General features: G+C 46.5%; 7 protein-coding genes across 7 annotated transcripts; 1 reads left to right on the forward strand and 6 right to left on the reverse strand.

Moving 5' to 3' along the window:
- Positions 1–341: 341 nt before the first annotated feature.
- EV420DRAFT_1623707 (uncharacterized protein) lies at positions 342–3,744 on the reverse strand (the record flags this gene model as incomplete). Its single annotated transcript, XM_060475962.1, has 13 exons — positions 342–698; positions 879–1,262; positions 1,315–1,414; positions 1,560–1,747; positions 1,800–1,899; positions 1,951–2,111; positions 2,160–2,367; positions 2,415–2,478; positions 2,520–2,555; positions 2,707–2,848; positions 2,896–3,114; positions 3,173–3,532; positions 3,670–3,744. The coding sequence occupies 13 exons, from the start codon at positions 3,742–3,744 to the stop codon at positions 342–344; spliced, it is 2,394 nt and encodes a 797-aa protein (XP_060321832.1).
- Positions 3,745–5,904: 2,160 nt separating this feature from the next.
- Positions 5,905–6,894, reverse strand: EV420DRAFT_1488344 (uncharacterized protein; the record flags this gene model as incomplete). The annotated part of the gene is made up of 2 exons (XM_060470610.1): positions 5,905–6,300; positions 6,688–6,894. 2 exons carry the CDS (start codon positions 6,892–6,894, stop codon positions 5,905–5,907), a joined length of 603 nt encoding a protein of 200 aa, XP_060321833.1.
- A 1,774-nt stretch (positions 6,895–8,668) lies between these two features.
- EV420DRAFT_1595046 (uncharacterized protein) lies at positions 8,669–9,865 on the reverse strand. The gene is made up of 3 exons (XM_060474962.1): positions 9,500–9,865; positions 8,847–9,447; positions 8,669–8,789 (listed from the first exon to the last, which is right to left on the reverse strand). The coding sequence occupies exon 2, from the start codon at positions 9,369–9,371 to the stop codon at positions 9,024–9,026; it is 348 nt and encodes a 115-aa protein (XP_060321834.1). The 5' UTR covers positions 9,372–9,447; positions 9,500–9,865; the 3' UTR covers positions 8,669–8,789; positions 8,847–9,023.
- Positions 9,866–10,600: 735 nt separating this feature from the next.
- Positions 10,601–11,790, forward strand: EV420DRAFT_1595048 (uncharacterized protein). The gene is made up of 2 exons (XM_060474963.1): positions 10,601–11,428; positions 11,485–11,790. Exon 1 carries the CDS (start codon positions 11,028–11,030, stop codon positions 11,367–11,369), a length of 342 nt encoding a protein of 113 aa, XP_060321835.1. The 5' UTR covers positions 10,601–11,027; the 3' UTR covers positions 11,370–11,428; positions 11,485–11,790.
- Positions 11,791–12,225: 435 nt separating this feature from the next.
- On the reverse strand, positions 12,226–13,870 carry EV420DRAFT_353337 (uncharacterized protein). Its single transcript, XM_060481810.1, has 6 exons — positions 13,683–13,870; positions 13,469–13,629; positions 13,154–13,408; positions 12,833–13,098; positions 12,640–12,774; positions 12,226–12,580 (listed from the first exon to the last, which is right to left on the reverse strand). Exons 1-6 carry the CDS (start codon positions 13,704–13,706, stop codon positions 12,351–12,353), a joined length of 1,071 nt encoding a protein of 356 aa, XP_060321836.1. The 5' UTR covers positions 13,707–13,870; the 3' UTR covers positions 12,226–12,350.
- A 1,895-nt stretch (positions 13,871–15,765) lies between these two features.
- Positions 15,766–16,846, reverse strand: EV420DRAFT_353489 (uncharacterized protein; the record flags this gene model as incomplete). The annotated part of the gene is made up of 4 exons (XM_060481811.1): positions 16,813–16,846; positions 16,687–16,759; positions 16,069–16,635; positions 15,766–16,016 (listed from the first exon to the last, which is right to left on the reverse strand). Coding segments are annotated over exons 3-4 (707 nt in total), but the record flags the coding sequence as incomplete, so codon positions are not given.
- A 3,211-nt stretch (positions 16,847–20,057) lies between these two features.
- On the reverse strand, positions 20,058–22,702 carry EV420DRAFT_1488348 (cytochrome P450; the record flags this gene model as incomplete). Its single annotated transcript, XM_060470611.1, has 14 exons — positions 20,058–20,235; positions 20,286–20,297; positions 20,361–20,385; positions 20,512–20,613; positions 20,861–21,078; positions 21,132–21,198; positions 21,247–21,479; positions 21,532–21,616; positions 21,661–21,747; positions 21,806–21,820; positions 21,957–22,092; positions 22,144–22,244; positions 22,293–22,449; positions 22,688–22,702. The coding sequence occupies 14 exons, from the start codon at positions 22,700–22,702 to the stop codon at positions 20,058–20,060; spliced, it is 1,431 nt and encodes a 476-aa protein (XP_060321838.1).
- Positions 22,703–24,283: the final 1,581 nt, after the last annotated feature.

Genomic DNA, 24,283 nt, shown 5'->3' on the forward strand with positions numbered 1-24,283 from the left:
CAGTTGCTGAAGAACAAGCAGAATGGATACACAGAATCGGATTTCACGTCATTGGAGAAGGAGATGATGCACTTTTATGTTGAGTCTTTCTTTCGTTTTTTTTGGATGGGCACCTGTTATTCCCCGAAATCTTGTACATCACCCGCAGACGTCATGGAAACCTGAAGCTCATGAAGAGATGCATTCAAGCAGGCTGGGCTTAGTGTTTGATCTTGTGCAATATAAGTGATAAATTTTGTACGTCTGTTCTCCATTTCACCTCAAAACAACCGCTTACGAGTTCCAAGACCATTTTTTTAAAATATGTTGCAGGTTGATTAAAAATATCAATGTATTTACTATCATCGTCTCTGGCGTTGTCCGATGTATGACAGTTTCTTCATGCGAAGGAACATGTCCGAATCTACAGCATCAACAACAAGATATTCCTTCCTGGCGTCAGGGCCATTGCTTGTCTTGTATCCAAAGTCCTCCACTAGCAATGCACCCTGTACAATTGAATAAATGGAAATGAAGACTGATGAACTCCGTTTCTTAGCCCGCACCCTATAGAAACCAAGGTCCAAATCCAATGCTACCTGACCCTGGCTCTGACCCACAGGTTCACTAAATGGATGGATCAACACAATCGGAAATGCCTTTCCACCTATGCTACACTCAAACAGGAGAACAAGCTGGCCAAAATACCACCTGTCTACCTGGTCGATCAAGACACAGTCATACCATGGGTGATTATAGAAGTTTGCGCTGCATCAAAGATAATCAGTGGCAGCCTTCCAATTGATGGTGCTTTTGTAAAAGGTCTTCAGTAAGCTGTATAGTTGAATCTATTGTGACATCATTGATGAGCTGCAGATGAAGGGTTTTGATGAACTTACTTTATCATACAGCTGGAACTCGGTGAACACAACTTTTTCGTTACCGATGATAGGGATTTTTTCTGAGTAAGTTTTGAAAACCTCCACCATGTACTCTGACAGGCATTGCCGAAAGTTCGTAAATGCCGGATTGCCCCCGTTCTGCAACTCCAGGTCCTCGAGCTTCCATGATCCCTGACCTTTACCATGACCTCCATGTAGAGATGCCTTTGTCGTGTAATCAACTTGCTCTGCTGTCTCACCAGAAGGAGCAGAGACATGTTCTCCATCGCCTTCATCATCGCCTTCCTCTTCAACTTGGATATCCTCGAGCTGTTGATCATGAATATCAATCTGCTGTCTAATGAAGGATGCGGCATTGAACCACTGGTCCACACGTAAGATCTGTCAGAGATTGAATTAGTTATTAGTCTAACACCATGGTTTAGCCAAATACCTGCTCAGCGATATCCTTAAAATTTGTGCGAAGCTGGTATGAATCTTTTAGTGAGCCATGCATTTTTTCGTTTGGTTTGGTGTTGAAATTTGTGTAGCACCTTTCTCAGTGATATCTTTTGCCATATGTTTCTGCACATGAAGTTTTGGAAAATTCCAGGACTTTGCTTTTGGGTTCAGCCATTGCATAACTTTCTTGTATGCCTGCTTGTTGCTTTAACATCCAAACAAAAACAAATTGGATACCCGCTCACCTGAATAAGTGAGCCAAACCTCTTCACCTCTGTTTCTACTGCCTGTAGAGTCTCAGATGTATGAACATGTAGTTTGGCACACATGTCGAGTTCCAGGTAACTGTGAATACATCTCAGAAGCAAATATCCATGCTTATCTCGTTGTTTAGTTATGATGTTGTGGACAATGTAAAGGATTTGCTAGACTCAAACCATCATGCAAGATGTCAAACAATGTTTTAAGAGTACTCACCTTTGACAAGTCCTCATATTTTCCACCATCTGTGAATGTAACGGCCATGAAACCACTTTCAAAATGATACAGATTTCTCCACCAAGGGAACAGCCGGATTCTTGTCGAAAACAGATTGTTATTGAGACATGTACAAGAATGCTTTGCTTACTGGGCATCTGCCTGCTCCCATTCTGATCGACCAAGATTTGTTATACGAGCAACAACCTCTGTCCTCAGGTGCTTCCCAAAAAGCCCATCATCGTTGGCATGTAATGGATCAAACGAAAGTGCGAGGTATGGATCTGCTCGATCCCAATTAAAGAAAACATTCTAATCCAAAGATTAATGTCTCAGCCAATGAAGAACTATCAGAATTACCTCTATATTACAGAGACCGAACTCAGAAAGGAGTTCATTCTGATCCATCTTTCTCCTCATTGAAGCGACTGTCTGAAGAATTGACCTAACTTGCTCCCTGGAACGATGCTCATACTCGGCCTCAAGTCTATTTTGTTCAATGTCTGGCACAAGACAAACAGGGCATGGTTTCTTTCCTCCACTTCCACGAGTTAATGCCATGACCGTTCTAATGACACTTTAGTAGCTGTACATCATAACCGAGATCTGGCTCACTGCTCTTCGTAGTCCGCTGAAAGTATAAAAAGCACTGAAAAGACATGAATCAGTTCTGCCCAACCTGGCACCTGCACCCACTCACCAATCTTGCTCGCCTGATACAAAGGCTCAAAATGAAATTGAACACGGCATGCCATACTACTCACTTGAAGTCTGCAAAGTAGGCCATTTTCTTGTGCTCCGGAAGCTCTGATACCTGGTTAAATAGTCTGAATACACATGAAATATCAGCCAGAAAGTGAGGAATGCACTATAGGTAACCATCCGACAACTCAGCCGCCCCCAATACCGCTCCCATTTCGAATATCGACAGGCAAGTTCCCACATCTAACAACAACAGGATACCCTTGCGCAGTCTCGAAGGATGAGAGCCTTGTTTTATTGGCATATAAGATATAACAAAGCAGCTTGCCACCAGGAGGTAAGGTGTCCTATTGCAGATTCAGAACGAGAATAAGATGATGAATGATGGACATACCTGCAGGTTCCAAAAATGATCTCCTGTCCATGGCTCATGCCAAAATCTCACGAATTCCTTTCCATTCCACTTCGATAGCTTAATGGCATCCCACACAAAATATGGAGCAAGATTTGGGTCTTGAATCAAATCAACTGCCCATTTCAAAAGGCAATGATGATAAACGTTGTAATGGTACTCTTTTCCTTTAAGTTTGAGAGTGAATGAAGATTTATTGAACTGCATAGGATCAGTTAGTTTCACGTGTCATGTTTTGTAGATCTCAAGACAGACTTACTGGTGTTCGAAGATTTGAGGCCTGATCCCAAAGCCTGCCAATATCTTTGGGGGAATGCAGGTGGGCGACAGATTCCGTGTTGTCTTTATCGGCAGCTGTAGGGCTAGTAGCGCACCTTTCAAGAATGCTGAGTAGAGTTGCGGTGAGCCCGTTGGTCAGAGATGTGTCTAAAACGAATTCACAGAGTTCGAACTCCAGGAGAGAGCGAAAAGGATGCCAAGGTTGGGGATCAATTGGCGCTTTAATATGGTCAAGTTCTGAGATGCCTAGGTGATGGTCATCAAGAGGGTCAATTCGGGATGGTAAGCTGCTAGACGGATGGTAGATGGTTTTGATATTATCCAGCTTATAGAGGCTTTCCTTGTCTGAAAGCTCCGAATTTAGAGACTCGGGAATGGGAATGGGAATGGTACTATCATTGGGAGCTATTTGCTTCAATCAGCTCGGTTTTGTTATTTCTAGGCCATCAAACACTCGCCTATAGTATATGAACTGACGTTGTACTCCATCGCTTCAAGATCTGGATCATCTAAATCTAGTACAAGGTTAACAAGGTACCAAAGGTAAGGCATTTAAAGGATACCAGGATTGTAGACAGGAACTTCTGTTTCTAATCATTCAAGTACATTCAGCATAATGGGTTCGAAATACAGCAGATGTGCATACCTAAGATGCGAAGCAGCTGCACCTCAAACTCAGCATCTTGTTGTTGATGATTGATGACTACTTGACATGTCTTTTCATGTGCTCTGATACCACATTTTGCGAATGGTTTAGAGCAGAATCGGCAAAGTGGTCATGCCATTTGTGGGGTAGCCATTGCGAATGTTGTATCCTGTGGGACGAGAAACCGATTGTATTTGCTGAGCATCTTTTGAAGGAAATACAATGTATGCTGACGTACATGCCTACAGAATCGCAGTTACTGAGATACCTCAGTTCAGTATGGTTCTGGAAGTGTTGTTCTTCAAGCACCATGTGCTTTCCCTCAGTTTAGGTACATGAATTCTTGCTACTGTGTCGAAGACATCTTATAAGAGATGTATAGAGAACTAGATTATACCATGAGAAGGAATGCAAGACTTCTTAAGCATGTTGATCAGCTCGCTCTTGATAAACAATGGACTTGTTCTGCTCTTGATTTTTCTGGTTGTTGTCTGTTCCATAGCCTCTGAGCACAATCTGAACCGTGTGAAAGGAAGAAAGAGCCGAGTTCAGACATGCATCATGTGCACTCTCACTATACGGTATAGAAAATGTTAGGTCTGCTACCTCCAGTCGATACTTGGAGTTATCAACTTCGCGAACTAATGCGTGCTGGCCCCTATGTGTTGCACCGGCTATAGGGCCGTGATGATGTTATTTCGCTGACCATGCATATTACATTTGTAATCTAATCGTTACATTCGGCATTGCATGCCGATCCGCCTTGCAATGTCATGACAAAATCTCCGACAAGGCTTCAACTCTTTGACTTGCTCCAGGCCTTTGAAGACGAACCGGAATCCAGCAAGTGGCTGCGTAGATGGTCGGAATACGGTGAAGTGCTAGAGAATACTTTGAAGCGGCTTATAATGCATGGTATTACCCTTGTTTTACCCTATTGGAGTTTCTACTGATGTTTGTGCTCAGACGATGCACAGAAATATGCGGAGGACCACTTCAAGAAGCATCGATGGGAAATTTTCAAGTCGGACGGAAGTGTTACGGAAAAGTGACGGCGGGTCCGACCAGAGCAGTCTTATTTTGTTTGATGTATGCGATTCATTGTCAGGTACAAAGAGAAGTCGTATCTACGTCTGCCTACCCTATCTGTCTATGCACACAATTAATCTCACTTCTACGTCCCAGACTGAGCCACGCACCAGAGCTACGTAACGAATATTTTACAGGGTTTCTACAAAATAGTAAGGGGGCTTATCAAATACAGCGATTCGAAGCAGAGACAGTAGCAGGTTTGGCCCAATTATGGGGTCGTAGGCATGAGCACTGAATATTGAATAGGGTGGATTACACTGCGACGCCAAGTTCGAACGGCAAATGTCGATCATTGGACTGGGTTTCACTCTCGCGGGTTGAACGTAGTGTTGTAGACCTTCACGTAATACGGAAAATGGGCAATCCTTCTTCCTTCCTCGCTCAGGCAAGTCGCCTCGTTTGTTGGAATTGGCAGGAGAGGTGGGAGCACACGGCAAATGCCGAGCGAGGCTTTACTTCCAACCACGACTACTGCTTTCCTTTCTCTTCACCCTTCCATTTTGTCAAGGACATACACGTGGAAATAATACGCCGACAGGAGAGTTTGAAGAGCGTAGGTTTGATCAATTCATTAATGAAGAGGAAGCAGGACCTGACCTGGAGCCAACGATCGGTATAGACTGAAGATAGATGAGTCTTTGAGAATGCGTAGGAGGTTCACTGTGTATGGGTTCGGCGAGTCGAATGTGGGTGTCGTATCATGGATGACTGCAGAGTGATTATGCAAGTGACAAGGAGGTTACGGCGGTGAGGCCTGATAAAGCATATAGGCGATGGTATGTTGTTTCCATTATGATTGTTGCCTACATTCTGATTACTTGCCAGGGGGTGGGATAACGACTTGATTCATTTTTCTCGCTGCAAATGTGGGAAATTCACCAGGCGACCTCTGCAGCAGGTAACGAGCTTTTCAGCATCCCAAAGTGTTATTAAACTCGAATCGTGTAGTAACTTTGCCCTCAGCTCCGCTGTGACTATCTCTCAGTTGGGATCATGCTCGTCCAAGGAAAATGTAATACCAAAACTCGATTGATGCGCGGATGGAATGAGGGCTCCAAGGCCAGGCCAGGCTGATGTGGAGTGACTCTATCCGCAGCGAGGAAAGGCAAGGGTGCATTGGAATATAGAAACGGCTTCAACGGATTCACCATGGGTGGTACACTGAAGCCACCCCCAAATCGCGCGACCATCGGCTCCACGCCGGTACCCCATCTTCGGACGCCAACGCCCAATTCACATCCTTTTAGCACGCCTATCGGATCCGGACCTCGAACCCCATACCAGACGCTTTCGCGGAACAGTACTGCTCGTCGTACAACTGTCCCAAGACGGCCCGTTTCTGGTCGCGAGGCCATGAAGCAGCTCATTGACTGTGTTCGCATGAGAAGGTGTAGGAGAGCGGTCGGAAACCACACATCTTGACTTCGATAGGCAGACGCAGTTGATCAGCATCGTTGAAAGAACTCCGTTTCCTTCCTTTGGAGGGTCAACGGAAGATACCTGAAAGAGGACACGGACATGCCGTTTAGTCCGAGCCCCAGTCTGGGCGCCGTTATGTCACCTAATGCTGCAGTAGCTTCTAATTAGCGGTCAAGCGATTTTTCGCAGCGGTCAGGTATGTATTTTTCTTCGGATTCATGCTTGATATTTATCTCATTAATTGCAGCACGCTTTGCCGAAGAATGGATGGGCGTTTTCGTCAATATAATGCAACACGGAATCATCCGCCATGTCGCGATCGCTCGAGGGAAGCAAACCTGCTGCACAGTGCAAGAAGTGCACCACGCAAACGTTGTATCCGTCTTCACCGCTCTTACGAGGCAGAAAGCCTCTAATCGAGCCTGTCTCCATCCTACCTCCCAGATAGCCTCTCCTCCATACTCGTTCCGATCCCTTCCACTGATACGACGCCATGCAGAGCAGTGTTCCTGATAGTTGCCCCGGTTCCAACGCCGGTAGTACATCTCGGAGGCGCGGGGGTGCTTTTTAGGGCCGCTCTAACCTGAAACGAGGTCTCCACCGAGCTCCAAAGATATCCTGTAGCCGTCCACCTACAAAATTTCGCTTCTTTCCGGCTTAGCTTTGGCCTACTCGCAGAGTCGTCGTTCATGCACTTGGAACAGGCAACATACAATCAGATGTCTACTGGGAACCCGAACCACAGCTCAGGGTATCTTACTGTTAACGGAGCAACATCGTTGGTCACCCAGATTCGAAACCTGGTAGTCTGGGTGTTGTGTCTCCTTCAGTTCCTCCGATAGATCACGTCTGGGTATGAAATTCATTCAGATAGATACGGGTTCCGCGAGTATACAGCAGAGCAGGCTTGTGGCGCTATAAATTATGAGGCAGAAACCCCTTCTCACTTGCTGCTTTTGTCTTTTTCTTTTTCCACCACCACCATTGCGTTAATCGAACTCAGACCGGTAGACGTGGTCGCAGCCCCAGTGTACTTTTAGACCGTGTAGGCGTGCAACCTGAGGTCCGGTCAACGTGAGTTTTCTGAGACGAGAGTGTGAAGCACACCTGTAAGTCCTCGTAGTACATCCACGTTCAGTGCCTCCGCGTTGTGTTGGTCGCATTGATTTGCAGTCCATGCATTGTCTGTTTCCGAGCCTGAGGGAATTAATTAGGATTCAAGCGGAGGTATACACTGATGAAGAACGACTTACTTTTGGTAATAAAAACTAGGTTGGTACTGGAAACGATATCATTCGAAAGTTTCACTGCATTGAGTGGGGTTTGAACCTACCGAAGCTGTTAATGCGACCGGAAGACCTACCAAAGATGCGAAGACATACATTATTTACTATACCCTTGTAGTGATCATGAGTGAGCGCAATAGTGGCGCCATAGCACTAGGGAAGTTGGGGTGAGCTTAAAGTCAGTTAAAGCTCAGTCGGAACACAGTGTGTGGTGAGAACGACTGTATATTGAGTATATCGTACCTAAAGTCAAGAGAAGTAAGTTAAAGCTAAGTGATAGTAAGTAAGTGTATAACGGTATAATAGTAGTATGCATACCTCAGTCGGAACACAGCGTGTGGTGAGAACGGCTGAGGGATCGAACGGTAACTACGGGGTATATATACTAGTCGGGTTGAAGTATAGGGGCGATAGGAAAAGAAATGGTCCGTACGGCGGTGTACAATATGGGTAAGAGTCGGGTATCTATGTCCGGGCGCACGTGTCTCCTTCAACAGAGCTCAAGTGCGCCCTTACGACGTACTGGCTTACAGTATTCAGTATATGATCATTTACTAACAATGATGGATAGACATCGGGGAACTGCTGAACCGACGTGTCAACCTCATGCGTAGATCTGTTGTCGTAGGGTATCTCCTCCTGCGATCAGATTCCAGCATTAGTACGGAATGTGAAAAGAAAAGAATAAGGCCAACCCATTTGGTTCTTGGTAAGAGTGCTGGTATCCTCACGATGGTCGGCGTGATACCCAACCCACATAATGCTGGTCGATCACGCACAGAGATCGAGTATCCGCGCAAGAAAATAGTCTGATTTACAGTCGCTCTCGGTATCACGTCGCCCTGGTGACTTCTTTGATGGACACCAGAAGCTGTGTGCATCTCCCGTCCTGCACTACCAAGTATAAACTTCGACATGTTGCTGGACTGATAACATTGGATGGTCCAAGAGCGGCACTTGTCGCATCCAGTGACAAGGTAAAGTGTGCCGTTGCGGATCCCCCTGCCTTGGCCATTGAGGTATTCGTACCAGCTGTGAGCATTGGCAGCTGCATATTCCCCGAGAAGACCTGGATTTTCGGAATCGTAGCCGGTTCGGCACCATCGGGAAGGACAAGGAGAGCGCCGCGTGTGATTGAACGCGTAGATTTGAAACTAAAAACCCATTCAGAAAGGACTCGCAGATGTAAAGCTGAAGAGAAGAATACGTACAATGCCCCGGCCGATCAGTCGATCGGGATGTATCCTGCTTCCGCCCTCAATAGCTCCATCGTACGACCTCCATCCGCTAGTTATGCTCGCCTATCCACTCCACTACATCCAAACACCCAATTCACGCCCGCAAATGCAATTCTTCGCCATTTCTATGCTAGAGAGAATCATGCCTTGCTAGTGATGGCTTCTTCCATGAGTGAGCCTTTCGTGGAGGTTGAGATGCGACAGTGTCACTGTGGACCTGTCGGTGGCACTTGCAGTCGAGAGAAGACTGATGCTGCTTGGGCCAAGGGGCGTTTTGTGTAAGAGTGGAATAGCACGACCTCGACACAGAGACGAGGAAGGTATGTACTTCTGATGGCTATGTTGACTGGGGCACGATTGGAAGCCATCTCGGTGTATACCATCAGACTGGTGTTGAACGGTCAATCGGTTTAGAATAGTACTTGTATATTCACAAATGTGAATCAGTACAAGTACAATTGCAATCTCTACCAGAGCCATCAAAGTTCTCATCGGCATTTATTATAGGTCCCTGACGAGAGCCTGAGGCGTCTTGGTCTGGCGGGTGTATTCTGTCGATTTGGCGTATGCTATCCTAAGAGACACGGCCATAAAGAAGGAATGAAAAAAGAAGGATATATCCTTACCTTGTGCGACAAAAGCGAGATACTGCCCAGCACTCACAGGCGCTCGTGTAATCCCACGTCTTCCAGTTGAGCATTATACCTCTTCAACCCCAAGGTCTTCGAATCCAAGGTGAACGTCTTTTCAAGTAGGCGCGACGTGTTGAAGGGAAATTTGCCGTTACCAGGCGAATACAATCAGAACGTCAAGTAGAAATGCTGTAGACTCTTGACTAGGCAACACGTCTTCGTGGGACTACGAAGGCAAGTCGTAGGGTGTAGGTGAACATCAGGGTTAAGGATAAGGTCCCTAAGGAATGTCGATGAATGTGGCGCGCCGAGATAGTGGAGGAGCTGGTTGAACGTTGAAGAGGGAATGGAATCAGATTTGGTAACTTTCCCATGCTACGCTTCTTATTCCTCTCCTCACAGGTCGGCTTGATTACTCGCATACTGTCGTACCGTTTTCAAGCTTTTACCGTTGCTTGCGAGCCTTCCATCATGGCGTGGATATATTTACGACTTGGATGGTACTATCTCAACTAGCTTGGTGACTAGTTTTCTCGAGTGCGTACATTCGTGCATGCATAACTCGCAGACCTAGCTGATGGATTCGAACAGGGATTTCTGCCCTGTGAAGTTATTGCGGGTCAAGCCAGTACGTGTTCGTGTTTGGGCCATCCTCAACTTATGGTTGCTTTGCAGGATGTCTGCTTCTTTAACATTCCTCGTCGTCGATGCCGAGACTGAGTAAAGGAAGCAGGTTGCCGCTGTACTCTCGACTATGGATACTGACGCTTTTGTCTAGTGCGGCAGTCTTTCTTCTCTTTCTCACTGTCGTATTCATTTCTGTTCAGATACATGTGCTGTGTCATTCCGTATTAATACTACCTCAGGACGTGGACGCCTCGAATCGACACGGGAAATTTTACTGGCTACCAGATCCTACGACAACAGAAGATCCTCTCTTCAGTCCTCCCCGAGACATCGCCAAAGTGCTCTAAACCTAGGAGGGTACTAAAGTCCATGCAATCCCGGTGGCGAGAGGTTATCCGAAGTGCTATCAGTGTCGGCCGGCACTCCGCGTAGGATATTCCTTCAACAAGGAGCACATGTGTCTATCGAGGCTAGGTTCGGCCGCGAGGCAAGGAGGGTCATGCGTCGCGAATCAACGTAACCGTGATACCCTCAGCACTGGGTCAAAGGGACTCTTGACTACGCATTCCAACTTCAGAAAGGAGTGGCAGATCGTATGGGCAGGTAAAATTTAATGTTAGCGTGCCGATACGGGAATGTCAGGCTATATTTTCATGGAGGAGAGATGGTACAGAACTTGATGAAGATTTCCGGGTCTCGAGGCGAGCCAGCAATAGGAAGACAAGTGCCGGGGAATAAGATTTGGAAAGGACATTGAAGATTCCCACGCCACCTTTCTTCACCTTCATCCCGGCGCCATTCTCAAAGCTTTATTGTCATCATCGGCGACGGTGCTTGTATCAAGTCCACTACGTTTGAAGATTGACTGTATCGCGTCATTGCACCACAATGTCTGATGTCAGCGAAGGAGGCTCTACTTGGGAGTCGGGTGATGATGTGGAGGTCTGGCGCGTTGCGGCTTTCTTTTTCTTTCCTTCTTTGCTCGTGGATGTCGATAGGATCACGGTTCTGCCACTTGTGCACTGAAGCTGAAGGTCCGAAATTGGTCATAACACGAGTTTTAGCTTACCAGGCTTGTCTTGCACTTAACCATCGGCTACATTCCCCGAGGACTCGGGTGGTGTGTTGCCAACGTGAATCGTCATTCAGAGGTCAGCGGGACCCCCAAGATAATCACTTCTCTCGTATTTCCTTCCTGCAAGGGAATGATTCGATCTCGGGTGTTTTGAAGGGATAATGAATGCTAATCCAGCCGAGGATGTTATGGAGTCAAAAGGTGCTGTAAAGCGGTGTACGGTGCATATCTTATCGTTCTGACTTTCATGTCAAGACCTAACATGTCTTTCCGTCAGGCTTAGTAAGATTGCACCGGATGTCAATAAGAATATCAATGTATTGAGCCATTGCCGTCTTGGCTAACCAAGACCTTTCGCTACAATATCGTTTACGCACATGGTCGTTCATCAATCCGCTCAAGTAGCCGTACAGATCGGTACTCGATGGGCACAGATCCTCGTTTCAACATGCACTCTTTTCTGGGCGTCGATGATATACCCGGTTACGACGAAGCATAGTGCTTCATATCCACGACGACCTCCTCCAAACCGCTGCAGTGAAGGGAAGGTCCTTTCACGATGACGGGTAACCACAGTACACAATCTAGTCACTATGAATTTACGTCGTCCCTAACTGTGAGCCATCGTTGAAGGGTCAGGCACTGTCTCTGGCTTCATACACATCGTTCCGCTCCCAAATTCAGCCTGCGAATCTTGGTGTGCACTTTCAGACCAGACACCGTAGCAAACGACGCGTGTCATGCCATTGTGAAGGTCTGGAAAGTACTCGGGTAGGTAGAGGCCAAATGCGGCGTTGTCGGTGAAGCAATGGATGTGGACCTGCTGTCACGCATATAGTCAGCCATTGTCGACATCGACAGACAGAAAGGACGTGCCCTGTGATCCTCGTACATGATTTCCTTTATGATTATCACTGCAACCCTTCTGCTTCATCGTATATGCATCGACAGCCATGCGTAGCTGCTAGCAAAAGCAGGTGATGCTGTTCCAGTCTGATCTCACTCAGGACGACACACGATAGATGCGACAACGCCATGGGGATGATGTCGCATCGTGGTATTCCAAACGGATACAGAGTTGTTCGTAGTGGCCAACAGTCTAGGGCACAGGGCATCAGTGCACAGTCAGTTACTATTATCTATCTACAATAACAGATCTTGTAACTGAATACAGGTCTCGTAGAGGCTCCATAAAAAGTTGGCCTCCCGGTCTAGACCACGTTCTTGCATGTGCTTGACAAAGTTGGCACGACGGCCTTCACTGACATTTAGCGAGTGTCTGACCCAATCCTCGGGGAGGTTGTGAAGGGTGATGTATTGTAGGACCAGATTAGGTATTCGTATCATGTCCGAGTCCTTTGGATCATTTCTCCCTGCCAAGAAGTAAGCAATTTTTTTCGCAGCCGCCAGAAGCAATGTTGTCTTTGCATACCTGACGTCGAACTTTGGCCTGCCTTTGGGAAAGCCCTTGGTATGCCAACAGGGGACTTCGAAGGTGTTGAAGTTGGCGAAACAGGTGTCAGCGAATAAGTCCTTGAAAGAGCAAGAGCCGATAGCATCTTGCTTACTATGATCAATGTCAGTGATTAAGCTGGTTTCCACATAATTCAGAGACCAGTACTCACAGTAGTCTTCGTTTGTCTCCTCTTGGTTGCTCTTCGACTTGCTAGGAGTCGACGGCGGACTTTGGGGTGTGCCCGACGGTGCAGCAACTAATGGACCGCGTGAGGGCCTCGGGGAGGGTGCCGTAGTTGACCGATATACCAGGGTCCCATTGGTGACAATGTCTGCTCTGGTTAAGTGACAGACAAATGCATCGTGAAATGAGGAGAACTTGTATGCAGTACGGTAACCTAAGCTATTTTGGTTTAATGTCTTAATGACATGGCGCCTACAAGGTCACCAATCATTATAAAGATCTTGATAGGGAAGAACCAGGTACTCACTCATCGTAATACAGAGCGCAGCGACGCCCATGAATGACAGACCACACAGAAGCACCAGGCTGATCGAACATGGCGCATACATCTTTCCATGAATCATACTGGGATAAGCGATTCAGAAAATCGCTAATCGATTCCTGGTGCCAGAGAGAAATAAAAGGATTGAGGATTTTGTTTATCTCTTCAGCATCCTCTCTGCTTCTACATGCAATGATTACAGGCCAAGTGATGCCCGAACGACCACAAGGGATCCACGGACTAGTGAAGTTCGGTCAGAACTTCGCACCACTAAAGAGTGACAAAATGTGTAGAACATACATCTCTGCATATACTCCGGGTTCTTTAACCTCGCTGCCAGAAGGCCCAACAACAGCGGCACCCCAGGGTGGGTCGATATGATTCGCAATGGGTGAGGGAAACATAGCACTGTCGCCGGCAAGATGGAGGAGTTTGGTGCGGATGAAAGTACAGAGCCTTTCCTATAAATATATCTGAGAATTCTGAGCCACTCTCAGTCCGAAGAATATCGAACCTGAACAAGAGCAGATGGCTGCATGTCATACCCATTGTTTGGCTCCGTACTATTCCTCAACAGTCCTGACCCCGAGTCATGTCAGTCTGGCAAAGGAATTCTGATGGGAATGGGTTGCGAAGCTGAAAATGGTTCCTTAGTGGACATGTCCCTGTCTGTTGGAAACCAGATTTTGGTGAAGGGGATTCAGTTTCTGATAGGGATCTGCACCGTAACCGTATGAAGCAGTGGGCCATTGCAGGGCGTGGCAGATCCGAGTCCTGAAGATGGGGTGGGCGGCACAAGGTGCATTGAATGGTACAACAGAATAAGCGATACTGAACTTGCACTGTCAACCGTGACAAGGTGAAGACGGAGTATAAATTAAAAGAAAAGGAGCAGGGTGGAGTCCCCTGCTCTTCTGACAGGCTCACAGTTACCGGATGTCACAGTGGTACGTTTGAAAATTCAAGTTGGTTGAATAATGGTCTAGTGATACACGAGACAAGGCTACTGATCTTGAGAACAGCACCTCAAGCCTGGGCAACGTGGTGATGTCCAAGGGTATGACAACGAATACTTCACGACAGTAAGGGTGGGAAGTTGAATGGCCTTGGCAATGATGAACCGAACCGCAATGTGCAATGGAGAAGGCTAGAGACAATATCTGTGATTCACATCAGTCAGTAGACTGGACTGAGTGAGATGCCACGTACTCCCCAAAAGGTCCAGCCAACATACTCCATTCACTGCTGTTGAAATACCAAATGCGCCGTGCTTCCGATGGCCACCCCTCCTTTCCGTAGTATATTTTCTAAATTTAGCATTAGTATATAAAGTAGGATACCTTGTAATCGAGCCCCTCGCGCGTTTGCGAGGGTTCCCTGCTAATCCCGGAGTCCCACTTATCTGAGCTGAACAGCGTACTCCAACACAAACATGCAGCATAACCCTTCGAGTTCTTGCTCTACTCGCTCGCTGCCGCCACCTGCTGCTTTACTGATAGCCCAACGTCGAGACTGTTGCGGCCCCTGAGACCTACGAGACCATCAGCCTAGCTACAAGAATGCTAAGGCTTACCATTGACCCCCCTCATTTCACAAGACTCATTCCATCCATCCCCCTTCGCCATGTCTTCTGACGACTCTTCCATTCGCTTTCCTAAGCTCAATGACTCAAACTATGCGACCTGGAGCATCATGATGGAAGCTGAGCTCATTCGGAAGGGCTTGTGGACTGGCATTATCGAGATCCTAGTTGATGGAGATGGGAAGACTGCTGATGAGGTTGAGAAAGAGTACCTGACGAAGAAGACCAAGCGGGCAGCCTCGAAGATGGCTGAAGCTCGTGCAGAGATGATTTTGCGAGTTGACAGTGGTCAGCTGCCACACATGATTGCGAGAGACCCGATGGAGGTTTGGGAGATGCTGAGGAGTGTCCACCAAGCCAGAGGATTTGCGACTTCGCTGGCATTATGCAGGAAGTTCTTGATGACGAAGAAACGGAGCAATCAGTCGATTCAGTCTTGGGTTGGAGAGATTCGTGGGCAGGCGTTCGCCATGCAGATGTCGGGGATTGAAGTGAGTGATCAGGATGTGATCTTGGCACTTACTCTGGGCCTTCCTTCCTCTTATGACACCGTCATCATTCATTTCGATGCCACTCCCCCCGACCAGCTCACTATCGACCATGTTATCACCTGACTGCTGAACAATGAGACTTGCCAGTCTATGAACCACCACCGTTCCACCCAGAATGCCACAGCCACTGATGAGGCCCTTTCTGTTACTCAACGTCATTCCCGCCCTGATGCATCTGAGATCATTTGCTTTTTCTGTGACCAGAAGGGTCATTACAAGGATGCTTGTCCTGAGAAGAAGCTGTGGGAATCCCACAAGCAGGAGGTTGCCAGAATGGTTGAAGGCGCTGATTCAGATGAAGAAAGTTTGCTGCTTGAAGAAGACTGATTTTTCGTGTGCCCTTTTTTGATTTATTTTGATATCACCTGAGTTTTCTGTGCTTCCCTTATATCCCTTTTAGACTGCTTAGCTTATGGGGGTGCCGTTCTTTCCACTGTTGCATGCCGATTTGCATTGTTACTCACTCTATTGAAATATAGAGACACTGGGCCAATGATTTGTATGTCAGTTCATTTATTGACCGTTCCCTCAAGACCTTGAGCAATGCATGAGTGAAAAGTCCCTCCCCTCTCAATTTGTAGGCAAACCGCCCGAAACGATTGTAAGTTGTCAAGAGAATATGCAAGTCCAAATGTGAGGATTCGGCTGTTGGCATATCAGCAGGTTTTTGTTGATCACTTGAACAGTTAATATGAGAACAATCCAGTATTAATGTCTGAAAGAGAGGTTTACCCCATGCCATACACGATAAAAAGCATGCAACATACAATGTTATTGCCTTTCACGGATGACAATTCCAGAAGAAGTTGGTTGATAGTCCTGTCTGGGATACCATTGATGACATTGCCGTTTTTATCTAGGATGCCAATATCGGTGGGACAAAGCATCCCAATTTGATTGTAAGGAGTTTCCCAATCTATCCATTCGACTGGCTTGATTGTTGTAGCCCCGTACCCCGCAAAATATATAATGATTGCTGTCGTATCTGGTTGTATATTTGAATTGTACTTCATCTTTGTCAACTCGTCGATGATAGCTGACCTTGTCACCTGTCCATCACGAAAGCTGATGATATTTGCTTTCGGAGTTTGCAGGTCCTCGAGGAGATATGCTTCGAATCTATTGGCGTCACTGGAGACACCATTTAGATTCTCGTATTCCAGGGATTCGTATTTGTCTACTCCAATAATCAGAGCGAAGATGTTGTATTTGGGACTACGCATTGAGCGGTTTCAATCAGCTTTAAACATTATGGTTTGAAATCCTAAGCCCTTACCGAGCCAAAGAGCTGAGCGTGCCTTCTTTTGCTACCCATGCGCCATTTGCTCCCAAGCCTAGAAAAGATGGTTACGACTCGAGCACGATTCTAATGGAAGACACTTCACTTCTGTTAATGAAGATCAGGTCATTTTCGATGGCATAGTTCGCAAGCTTCACGCCATCAAGTGGCTTGTGAACCTAGAGAGACTGTTAATGGGGCCAAAAGATCTGTCAAAAGAACGTCGACATACATCATCATTTATCGTCCCCGTCCACGGGTACCTACTAGAGGCGGCGAGTGCCACCCTAGTGATCAGAGATACAGCAACTAAAGCAAATGTTAATTTTCTCACGAATACACAAATCTCAAGTACTTATCGAAAAGTTAGCAATGTGAATTATGTTCAGCATCGAGCGGAAAAGCGAAAGAAAGCAAAGAACATTTGGTCACCACGAGGTTACCAAGCAATAAACTGGCATTGACGTCATGGCGAATTATCGGACTATCACCATCATGCACCGCCACTGAGGTCCTCAGGTTAGCATAGACCGAATCTTGTATACACAGGACTCGGAACCGCATAGGAATTCTTGATCCAGGAAAAAATACAGATACTAACCTTATTTATCTATCTAGCGCGATTTTGGTCTGAAAAAAGCCTGGAGCCATGCGGCATTGCCAAGAACTTTACGGTTGACGGGTACGGTTATGACTCAGACCCGTACCATCGACGGTTTCAGCCCATATGGTGACTGTTGACAGTACAGGTCAGCCCATACATTTGATGGTCGTATCCATATACAACTGTTTAAGGAAATTCTTTCAGTGCCACTCCACTTTTCCCTTCGGGCAGAACTTCAGGTGAGGCAGGAGTCAAAGATATACTAAGATATAGCTGATTTCTGGTTGATTTGTTCTCTAGAAATAAATAAAAAAGGTACCACCGGTTACTCAGTAGTTGCTTTGAAGTTGATCGAGATCTAAAATCCTAGATCTCGGAGATTGACGCATCTCTAGTAGCTAGTTTGTTCAACATGTTTGCGCTATGATACAGCATTCTGAATGCAAAAACATCTACGTGTATCATTTTACCGTTATAAACGCACTACCTTGAACTGAATAATGGACTAGAATGTGCAAATTTATTTAGCCACATGACACAAGGTAGCTGATGTTGGATCACTGTTGAATCTTTGCAGGTTCAACTTCACGACATCCTGATAAAAATTCTATACAATAGTCTGATTATAATCACCAGATAGAACGTAACTCAGTAAATTGACAGAACCTAGCCTGCAGCACTAGAACCGGAAGGAAGGAACCGAACCCACTTGTTCTGCGGATACTCATGTCAATCGTCAACATAAACCCTGTTTCATGTTTAAGGCACCTCTGGCAGGGAGATTTGAAATACCGCATGTGGGGCGATGTGGGGCCCGTCTCACCATGATGTTCAGGCCCCGTATCGGGCCGTGAAATCTTGCCTGGTGTCAGGCACTGAGGACTTTCGCCTTTGTTTCCAACTTGACGATCCCTCGACATTCAGGACAATTCTTGTAGGACGTTCACTTTTTTGTTTGTGCAATGCAAAATATATCGCTTCTTTTTACTCCATCGTGGCGACGCATGTCTACTATGATCTAAACCTCAACTTCACCTCAGTCAAGCGCAAACGCGACCACAAGGACCTCCAAACGCGTCGGTGATGCCGCATACGACCATGCTAGGCTCTCTCTGCTCAGACAGGTCAAGGACGCTGAGGAGCGGGCACGGAAAAGGGCTGAGAGTTCGAGGATGACTTGATGGACGGATGACAGGACGAAGGTGGTTCAGGGACTGAGGCGAACCTTGAGCACTCCCCAGGTTATGACACGTTCCCTGGTTTCGATGATGGCTTGGATGGCCCACCAAACCTCGCTGCACGCAGCCCTATATGTACACCCAAACTTATATCACGAGTGGAGGAACCTGCTTCTGCATCTTATCGAGCCATTGGCGATGTTCCAGAAGAACTCTAGGTTGGACGTAGAGTTACCGCCTTGCCCTGCGAAACCTTAGCTTGCAACGGGATTCATGAGCAATGTAACTGAACCTCTACTAGTCTCCGCTGGAGCATTCAAGAACGTCGAATACTTCTTTCTGCTCAGCATTGCAAGACTTTTATGTCAGCAGGGGCTTCTGGATGTGCAACGTGAGGGTAGGCTGACTTCCGACTGCGGTCAAGTCTATAAAATGAAAACTGACTTTGTCACCTTCTTTAGGGTGTACCAATCCACGAGCCGTTCCGTCGTGGGTTTGGCTATGCAACTAAGTGGTACGGATGTGTGAAGATGGCCTTAGAAGAGAAGATTGACGCTATACTCTCAAAATCCCGTGCCAAGATTCCCGACACTGTCACGTATCGTTCTCCGGAGACGTTTTTTTTTTGTAGATACAAGAATACAGTTGCGTTCTGAATACCCATCGTGCCCCATTGAGGAGAATGAGAAGGAGTCCGTAAACCTCCCTGCCCTGCCCAAACCTGCGACTGGCGACTCGGAACTAAACCCCCCTTCCCGTCTTGCCCAAACCTGTCACTAGGGGGTTATGCGATCGGAACGAAACTTCCCTTGCAGACAGCTTCACCACGATGGGACATTCATGCCCCAGGGTCGAGAGCGGACAGAAGATCGACGTCGGCTGGAGAAAACTCCTGAATGGAAATGCGAGGATGGTCATCACTGAGGACGCATCCTATGCCCACCAAAATTCAGCAGCAGAATGGGATGCGAAGACAATCCAGCTCAATGGGTACATGGCACAGATGTGTGTGGCGGAGCCATCCTTGAGCGTGAACTTATTTTCCCCCAGAAAATCTGATTTAGCCGGAAATAATGTGGCAGCGACGCGCAAAAGGCTGTAGTGAATTGGCGTATACTTAGTAGGATCCGTCCACTTTGAACCACTTCGCTTTCTTAATGATATTCACTTAGAATTGGTGTGCTTGTAGCGTCGCCTATCAAGATCGATTGGCTAGGACCCCCACGCTGAACTGTGAAAGCATCTTCATGGGATGATGGTGTAACGGGCAAGGTGACTCCGAGGCTCAAGTAAGTATTATTGCTGGTTCGCAGCAGTCTTTTCACCAGCCGATCCAAGGGTTGCGTTCAATTCATGCTGTGTCCATCCAGCTCTGATTCTTGAGGCACTCATTTCATTAGCATTTCTCGAGCTCACGTCTCCTTCGTGGGTTCAGTCGATGTCCTAACGTGCCGTGGCGTACATGATGTAAGTCTTATATTTCTGAGAACAAACGGTTGCTCTAACATTCATCTAAAGACTGGCTGTTAGGAAGCAAGTGTTCATCGACAGGTTTCAAGGTCTGCCAATATCATTAGGGAGGTGGAATATAAGAAAAGGGGGATAATATTCTCCGAGTCATGTTATTCCAATTGAGCAGCATATGTATTCTATTTGAGAAAAATTATTTCGTGGCATCTGAGGTTATAGCCCATCCTATTTGTTAAGTGTGGTTACAAGCAACGGGATTTGCGCTCCTTGTTCTGCCTTTCCTGGAACGATGGGGATCAAACCCACACCGATAGGACCATGCTGCAACTTGGAAACTCCCTTCGGCATACTGAATTCGAAATTACTCAAGAGCTCTGTGATCAACGATTGCAGTTCCATAAAACTATGAAACAATCAGAGCGAAGAAAGCATGAAGAGTGAATGTGTACGTACACAAATTTCCACCTGCAGATATGAGTAGTCATAGATCAGATGTGGATGATTACCCGCAGCGCTCAATGTACATACCCAATGCATCCACAAATACCAGCACCTATAGCAGCAAAATTTATCAACAAAATTTATCGACAAGGAAATCTGAACGCTTACTGAAGGTCAGCCTGTCAAGCGATTGCCGTGTCATCAGCTTGCGATATGAACGAAGTGAACAAAACCGTACATATTCGCATAAACTCCAATAGATGTTTGCTTAACATCTCTCCCATCAAGAAATCGACTGGGATTCCACTCATTGGCGTCATCTCCACATACTGATGGAAGCCTAGTACCAGTGCCCATCAGTGATTTGTCGCAGAATAAAAACAGGCTACAAACCTATTGTAAGTATATATGGAAGCCGAGATGACTTGTCCCTTGTGAATGGGGATCCGCGAGCATACTTAGCCATCCAACGTGGTAATAGGCTCCGAGAGGGGCAGAACATCATGCTGAGACGATTGACGATACAAGGTATGCCCCAAAGGATGAAGACGGAGGGCTTCCTAAAGTTGAAGCCCATGTATCAACACCTGCCAGGAACTCCCGTGATATCCGACCCACTTTAATACAAGCATTCAGCCAGATCATCGAATCGTAGTCGTTTGAGGTGAGCGCTCCTGAGGCCTTTGATTTGGTTTGGGAAATCTCTTCGCGTATCCTAGCTTGATCCTCAGGATGGAGACTTAGCTCATAGAGAAGCCAGCCCGTACTGCCTGCGATTGTGTCATGGCCAGCGAACACGAAACTCCTGATGATTTCAGTCAGCAAGTGGGAGTCGACAAGGAGCTTGAAGCAGCTTACGCCAGCTGGGAATCGATTTCTATGTTGCTCATCTTCTTCTTTGCATCGTTATTGAGCTGGGATATCGCTGGGCCAAGATGAGAGATACGTCTAGTATAGAATGCATCTTACGTACCGAGAAGACTAACGACATCCTTCTCAGCTGGATTAACATCGTTCGCCATCTCTTTCAGTTGTTTCTCGTAGATGGGCCGTGATACTCTCTTCACAACATTTCTAAAGTAATTCAGCCGTGTCGTAATTCTGTTGGGTAGCCACTCGAGCGGTACAACCAGCCGCTCGGGAAGTAAGCGCCAGAGCGAAGAACACAGAAGCTCCAGTGATGTTGGCGACATCATGCAGTCACCACTGTTCAAGGATGAGTACGCAATACACTGTACATGAAATGAATTATGTATACAAAAGATTATTAGTCGCTGCCATAAGCTCGGTTTGTCCACTGCTGAGTGAGTTGAACTCGTATCGGAAGGACGCTGGCAAGTTGACTGTGAACCTGCTTTGACAATCATGAATGGAAGATGAAACGTACTGATGCCTATGATATCCAGTGCAGCCTTGCCTGTCCATTCAAGGACATTTATTACTCCGGCATCCTTAACTTGCTGGCTGATCTGCTCTGTAAGCTAAGGTAACAGAATGAGCCATTGTCATGGAAGCCTATGTCCCTCCCGCACCTTCGTAGCAGATGCCTAGAAAACAGTCAGGAAGAGTCGGAGTTGCTGTGTTACAAAAGCAGGATTGAGGATTTTCCGCTGGCGTTGGTGGATTTCGCCTACAACTCCAATTAAACGGTGAATGTTGGACACACAGGACACAGTGGCTTACCATCCACAACAAATAATCCTGGTCCCGCGATGGCTGCATTAATACGATTCATATCTCTTGTTTTTGGGAATCGGTATCCAGACGAATGAAATATGTATTGCAACGCTTTAGGGTCAGCAACGGACAAAACATCGTGCTGTGTTGGATGTCAGAGCTATTAATTAAGAGATAGCCAAATGGTACTGACCCTGAAACATCCCTTTGTGAGGTATACAGCGCCGTATTGCTGATACCATTCCATCTCCATGTCTCCCACGTGCTGACAGTTACGGAGGAGGTATTCATGGCCTGATAAATTCAGAATACAGACTAGACGACGGAGCCGGGGCGACAAACCTAAGAGAGATGAAGGACTCGGCGGTCCAGGGATCCTTCGGACCATAGATTTACGGCCCTTGGAACGCAAAAGTGTGAAGGCAAGAAGAAATGCGGCTGTAGGGAAGACGAAGTAGTAGGTGATGGATTGCACATCGTACGGCTCGAAGAAAATGCTCTGAAGAGAATACCATTAAGAGCGACTATTTATCAGTAGCCATAACTGAGCACGTCGTAAGGTAGTTCTCGAATTTGGTAGAGTGTCAGTGCATGTGCCAAGGACTTCAGCAAAACGGCCCCATAGAGTCAGAGCAGCTGCGTCAAGAGAACCCGAAGAAGCTGACTATGTCAAGGGATTTGACTGAGATGCAGTTTCACACCGGCCTGCAACAAAAGCCTGCGTAAGAAGAGCGTACCACGAAGGCGAGCATCGCATGTAAGGTGTAAGGGCAATTATTTTTTCAATCGCCCCTTCGAGAAGGAAAAAACCTTGCTCAAGGTTGTTCTCCCAAGAAATATTTTTATTAAGTCCATGAAAAAATATCCACCAGATTTTCTTGCTGGGTGGATTAGAAGCATGCAAAAATTCTGATCAACCGAGCTATGACAATGATCAGTTTGTTGTACATAATAACGCAGAGCCCGTTGACAAAACCTGCTGACCGGGACCATGGCAAGTATGAAGTGCGAGAAGATTTTGCTCGTGTGAGGCCGCTTCTATCGAGATCTTCGATATTGACCGGGCATAATCTTGCATAAGTATGGGTGACAACTGATAATGCCGTCGGTCATAGGACTTGAGGGGCTGGCCACGATAAGATGGGATGAAAACCGAATGAGTACATGCCTTTCCATAGAATGGCATCCTGGACCATTCCAAATCCAGTAGCGGCAGTTGCTGGGTCCCCGATTCTTTCCCTTGGTTCAAGCTGCTCAATAAAGTGGTAGTGCAAAAAGCTTGCTCGGCGGCTGCGCTGCCAGCTCGCATTTTGCACAGTCTAAATCTAATCACCTGAGTGCGCTCCGTTCGATGACCTATACTAAGATTGCAAAGAACAATAAAATTTCCGGCATTAAAATCGAACTCATTGATGAATTGTCATTTCACACTAGAGGCCCCAAGGAAGGTGAACGTAACTCAGTCTGCCATCTAGTATGCAAGAGATCACAAGTTGGTGGGCATCTGAACAGCATCTTATAATTACATGCCCTATGCACCTGGCACCATCTCAAGAAAGAAAATATTATCTCTAATACTGCGCACCTCATGCCATCACAAGGTCGATTAGTCCACAATGAACACATCACAACGTTCATCAAACTGTTACATGACAGTAAAAATCTGACCATGAATGGGTACAGTGCACTTCCCGAAAACCAGACACAACAATCAGCACACATTACTTGCTGTAGCAAAATGTTCTGATTTGCAGGTTCACATCAACACTGAATTCTCTCGCTATATCAAATCTACATGATGTAACAGGAAAATCCATTGAAGATAAGCAGATGCATAATACCACAATGCATTACCAGAGTGATAGCACTGAAGCAGATTTTTATTAACCCGCTGAGTGGGGCTGTAGAACAGACAGTAGTTGAGGGCATCTGCAGTCACAGAGCAGAAAAAGGACAGTGAAGGCAGGAATCACTTGCAATGTGCAAGCAAAAAAGGTGATAGTAGGTGAGAGGAAATGAAGAGGAAATTGAGGTCGACAGTTTTCTGACCAGCCCGCAAACCAATAGGAATTTGGAAAGAAAGACTTCTCAGCCACAGCGGCAACCGCTTGGCAAATAAGCTGTTGCATGCTGGATGATCGCCTATCACCAAAAATTACTAAGCCGACCCTGAGTATAGCCTCTGTCCAGACAGTTTGGCACTGCTCAAGACAGTTATGCCCCGATAATAACCCTCTATCGTTTCCTCATTCTTCGGAAAGAATCGGGAATTGGAATAGGCCTTCTTTTACGAATCCAAATTAGGGCTTCAGACTTGTCGGACTTGTGACATT

The sequence above is a fragment of the Desarmillaria tabescens genome, assembly GCF_030435595.1.
Source record: "Desarmillaria tabescens strain CCBAS 213 chromosome Unknown EV420scaffold_168, whole genome shotgun sequence".
Lineage (NCBI taxonomy): Eukaryota > Fungi > Basidiomycota > Agaricomycetes > Agaricales > Physalacriaceae > Desarmillaria > Desarmillaria tabescens.

Excerpts from the sequence above, each read along its gene's own strand:
- EV420DRAFT_1595046 (XM_060474962.1), bottom strand. The coding sequence starts at position 9,371 with ATGCCGATGAGAACTTTGATGGCTCTGGTAGAGATTGCAATTGTACTT.
- EV420DRAFT_1595048 (XM_060474963.1), top strand. The coding sequence starts at position 11,028 with ATGTCAGCGAAGGAGGCTCTACTTGGGAGTCGGGTGATGATGTGGAGG.
- EV420DRAFT_353337 (XM_060481810.1), bottom strand. The coding sequence starts at position 13,706 with ATGCAGCCATCTGCTCTTGTTCAG. Across the intron at positions 13,630-13,682 it reads AGCCATCTGCTCTTGTTCAG|GAAAGGCTCTGTACTTTCAT; the intron begins GTTCGATATTCT and ends ATATATTTATAG. Across the intron at positions 13,409-13,468 it reads CCCGGAGTATATGCAGAGAT|TCCGTGGATCCCTTGTGGTC; the intron begins GTATGTTCTACA and ends GAACTTCACTAG.